Source organism: Penaeus monodon, unplaced genomic scaffold (genome assembly GCF_015228065.2).
Source record: "Penaeus monodon isolate SGIC_2016 unplaced genomic scaffold, NSTDA_Pmon_1 PmonScaffold_371, whole genome shotgun sequence".
Taxonomy (NCBI): Eukaryota; Metazoa; Arthropoda; class Malacostraca; order Decapoda; family Penaeidae; genus Penaeus; species Penaeus monodon.
In genome coordinates this window covers 61,381-66,380 of record NW_023658461.1, presented here as the reverse complement: position 1 = coordinate 66,380, position 5,000 = coordinate 61,381, and the positions used below count along the sequence as shown (strand labels likewise).

The window sequence follows — 5,000 nt, the reverse complement described above, 5'->3', positions numbered from 1 at the left end:
AATTTAAAGCCAATTTAGGTATAGGAAAAAAGCATGGCCATCCAACCCGGTATTTCTACATCCAGTCTCTTTCTTCCAATCTCCTTCATCTGTAATCCAGTGCCTCAGAATGGTACGTTTCTTTGAGAGAATTTGCATTTGTCATCCTGTTATTTCTTTGTTTTTATAATTTACATTTAATTTGTTACAATTTTTTGCAGTGAACTCTGACGCTTTTAATCTTTTGTTAATTTTTTAATTTTTATTGAAAAAATAGATGTGTGTCAAAGCAATATTATTTAATTTGTTTTCTGGTTTCTCGTGAATTATTAACTCATTATTATGAATTGCATTTTGCACTAATAAGTTGAGAAATATGTATCTCATTGTTTATTTCCCCTTTTGTTTTCCTAAAAATGTTTGCAGCTTCTTATCACCTGCTCCTCTTGTCCAGTTCCTATCTTGGCCAGATTTCTTATGGAAATAATTTAAAACAAAAAAATTATCAACACCTGAAAATTACCTGGATTTGCCTTCTGTTCAGTGTTTATTTTTGAATATTGGCTTACTTCAAGAAGGGTTTTAAGTATTAGAAGTCTGGTAAAGTTTACTCAGGATTTGTTTCTTAACAGTAGATATAAGTTGTCTGTGACTTCCAACTAATGGCTATTGGAGGTCCATGTCTTTGTGTTACAGCACTATTAAGCTTTTACATATGATACAGTGTATAATCAAATGGTGAGTTAATTTAAGTGGAGTAGTTAAAGGTATTTTAGATTTTTTTTTTGCAATGTTAAAGGTAATTTCAGCTTTATCTGACAGAAAATTCTGAAATAGTTTATGAAAGGGAGAATGTCTGCAAATGGTTTTTATTTTGGGAATATTATGAGCCAAAGAAAGATGCTGTGTGTTATCATATTTTCAGCAACTTAACTTAAAGCAATTGTTGTGCTGTGATTGATAGTATTTTTCCTAATATTTGTAAAAATTCTATAAATTCTTTCTGTTTTTGTTGATGAAAAGAAACCAAGTTATAATGAGTGAGAGCAGATTCTTTTATATTTGATTTTATTTTAAAAGAAAATATGAAGTTTTATATCCGTATTCATTCTTTTTAATTTTTTAACCTTCAAATCTGTAGACATTCTCATTTGTTATAAATATAAGATGAAAATAAAAAACAAAGTATACATTTTGGCATCATAGTAACTGATACTTTGATTAAATCAACCTAGATATTTAATTCAGTCGAGGGGAAATTTGGTTTAAACTGTAAAATGGCTTAAATGCTTTTCATGGCTGACAACTTTCCAGATGCCTTGAACTGTGTTGCTTTCAGATAACCCTTTTGTTTTATAGTTCCCCTGCCCATTCTGCCTCCGTTCTCTAAAACCTAATATCAATGTTGTGTTTTCCACATGTCATGTAGTCTGTATTGTGAACTACAGGAGACAGGACTATTACTGAAAAATCCAAAATAGGGGTTATGAGTTTATTTTTAAAGGCTGAAGAGTGACCTACATTGTTTTTCCCCTTCCCTCGGGTTTGGATATTGTGTTATCCTTTGCATTAGGAAAGATGAACAATAACTGAAGGCCAGTGTTAGTTAGATGATGTTTTATTTTTGATAATTTTGACGATTTTTATTGGAAGGAAAGTTTTTGGAAATGAGAATGAACCATAGCATGAGCAAATTTTAATATAAAAAGGACCTTTTTTTGCTTAAAATTGAGTTTCATGCCTATAGATGTCAAGGAAAGGATGTGCGCCCAAAAAGTGTTCTCAGAACTCAAAAAAATGTGTAGATTAAATGGTTGTTGGTTTAAACTTTTATCTCAGTTTAAGCACCAAATTTTTACATTAATGCACCAAAATTTGAATGATTGTAGGGTATAACATGAGTATATCTCTTTTGATGAAAGTTTTAACTAACACAGTCTTTTATCATCACATTTTTGGAAATTGGTCTGAGGACACCTTGGGTTGCTGCGCCTTCAGATGTAGAATTTTTTTTTTTTAAGATTGATAATATATGAATGTTGTTGTAATTTTTCTACATTTTTTTTTCTTAAGCAGAGGATGAGAATGGTATGTTCGTTTGATATTGTTTTGGTTTTACCGTAGTATTCATTTATTGAGAACTTAGAATTTGTTTTTGTGTTTTCCTGTCATGTTCCATTTAAATTGGGGTTTTAAAAACAATATGTACTCATAATTTTTTCTAACAAACAGTTTGATTTTGTATTTTATTTTGTTTAATATATTAGTGTGGGTGTGGTGTGCGTGCACTCTACGTATAAAATATATATAATATATATATTATATAATATATATAATTATATATATATATAATATATATATATATAAATTATATATATATATATATATATATTATGTAAATGTAAACCTGCACCATTTCAAGTTCAGTAATCATTATATAACAACAAACATATTTCCATAATAATAACCTATGCTAGTTGATATTACCAACAAAGTGAATAGTGGGAAAAAATGACTTAATTTCTTTTCATCAGGACTTTCTAGTCTCATTTTTGCTTTTCTTTAGTTGCAAATACTGAATAAGAGAAATCCAAGCAGCATATAGACAAAAAAAAAAAATTATTAACCCACTTATTATGAATGATGTCCTTTCACGTCATGGTGAAAGCACTACTTGCGCCAGGACACAGCCTATTACTTCCTGTGTGGTTGAACCATCTCCAAGATATGTCTGTTAAACTGACACATGCTTATTTGGCCTTGACTGCAGTGAGAGAAACAGCCCCTCAGTTGTAGGCTTTGAGAGGCAGACCATATGTAAAGCCTAGTACATGGATTGGTACAGTGAAGGGAAAGTTCTGTTGTGAGTGGTTAGAAATTTTGAGGGGACGGAAGATTATGGATTCTGTTAAGAAATTTTGCTGGAACAAAGACTATTGGAAAAAATATTCTTATAAGCTTTTAAGCTTAACAAGACTGTGTTCATGTTATCCCCCAAATATTTGCTTTATGAAGAAAATAGTTTTTGGTTGAATGAAAAGCATTCTGTCAAAATTTTGATGATTGTAAGAAAAGAGAAATTAAGCGAATTTACCATTATGGTGAAATTGATGTGTTTAGGCAGAAAGTTGTCTAATCAGTTGCTTCCAAAGGAATGTGGAAAATTGAATTTGTATTTTATTGTTTATGAAAGAGAAGAGCCTTCCCACTGTTTACTTGTTTAGGTTTTTATCTTACTGGTTTGACACAACTCTTGTACGTGCATGTTATGTTATTGGAGAATCTGCAAACTAATAGTCAGTTGGTTGATGGTTATCTGTGACACTTATGCTTGAGGCTTTATTTTATAGGTAGTTGATTCCCAAGAATATGATCTGTGTGAGTGTTAGAAAACTAACTGTACAAAGAATGGTTTTAATTGATCATTATTGCATTTTCTCATTCTTTATTTTGGGTTGTGAAACCTCACTAATTTAGATTGACATTAGTTTGTTGTTGCAGCTCTTATTTTCTCCAGTGAATCAAACTATATGATTTATTGAAGATTTCAAATTTATTGTTATTGTTTGGCTACAGATGTCAATTTATAATGATATGAGAGGAATTAAATTGTTTTAAAGGAATGAGAGATATAGTGTGACATAACTTAGTATATGGAATAGGAAATTTTGTTTAAAAGTATTTAATCTTCATTATAATTCTGATGCTGATGTGCATCTTTTAGAAGACAGGGTTAGCTGTAGTATATGTAAAACTAAGTTTATATGGGAAAAATTCTATGGGAGATTAGAAACAGCATTACTCAAACTGTTTTTGTTTATTTAGGAAATTTGCTGGGATAAGATCATCTGGCACTATTTTGCATACAGATTGGTTAGTTAGAGAATAATCGCCTTGGCAGATAGAAAAGACATGTTTTGAATGTTTCTTGGAACATCTTGTTAGTATTTATGAAGTTTTACAAAATTCTTATGGTAGATTGCAAGAATGAAAAAGTTAATACTGTTGTAACAATAACATAATCAGTCATACTTTGATTTTTTTTACCTATTTGAAATCAAAATGAAATCATAATTAGGCTGCATTTATGCATTTTCTTTAATGTTGATATAATATTCATGGCTCTTTATTTTCAGCTGAACGTATTGAAGACTGGATGAATGATGTCAATGCTCGCGTAGACTATGCTGTTCAGTATGGCAAGGAGTGTGGCTTCATCAAGCCGGCGACCCTGTTGTTGTGGTGACTGGCTGGCAGAAGGGAGCTGGCTTTACCAATACCATGCGCGTCCTGTACGTACAGTAATTTCTCAGTTATGGACTTGACAAGGGATACTAATTGCTTGTTAAGTTAAGTTTCTCATCGGGAGCCTAAAGCTTCTGTTTTATTGCTGTTCAGAGTGCTTGTACAGCTGTCACAAATGCTTAAGATCAAAGTTAAACTCCATTTTGTGATGGGTACACTGCATTACTAATAATATGAAAGTACTCGATAATCTTGTACATCCACACATCTAGGAAATATAAAAATTGCTGAAGATTGGCTAACAAGGTTCAAACATGTGGGTTATGGTTTTAAGCTGCTATTCCTGTTGCCTGATATAGTTTGTCTTGAGAATATGATTACACTTAAACAGCAGGGACTTGCATAAGATTGTTTAAGATGTTGGAAAATTTCAGACAAGTCCAAACTAAGTTTACTTTTATAGGGTATTGCTCTTAGTAAATTTTCTTTGATTGATTCAATGTTATTGCAAGTACAAGCTCCAGTTTTGTGTAGGGCAGGATATAAGCTGAGCAAATGGAGTAGATGTTTGAGAACAGTCAATATGGACTTGATAAAAGTGTCGCTTGGTGAAGACATGTCTCGTCATTCATGCAGTAGAAGAAAAGATAAATATAGATCTGTAAGTTCATGGTCTGGAACCATACTAGTCCTTGGGGTAAAACTCAGTTATGGATATTTTATTCTGTTTCATAAACTGCAAATACAAAATTAACAGGTCAGGGGGGGATGTAAAC

At 31.6% G+C, this 5,000-nt stretch overlaps 1 protein-coding gene across 1 annotated transcript in view; it reads left to right on the top strand.

Annotated features, from left to right (window-relative positions):
- Positions 1-4,467, top strand: part of LOC119570742 (pyruvate kinase-like) — a gene marked incomplete at its 5' end in the record, with an annotated part of 22,710 nt that extends 18,243 nt beyond the window's left edge. The window contains 2 exon segments of the mRNA XM_037918368.1: positions 4,116-4,199; positions 4,202-4,467. Of these exon segments, the coding sequence (XP_037774296.1) occupies positions 4,116-4,199; positions 4,202-4,284 (167 nt within the window).
- Between the last annotated feature and the right edge of the window lie 533 nt (positions 4,468-5,000).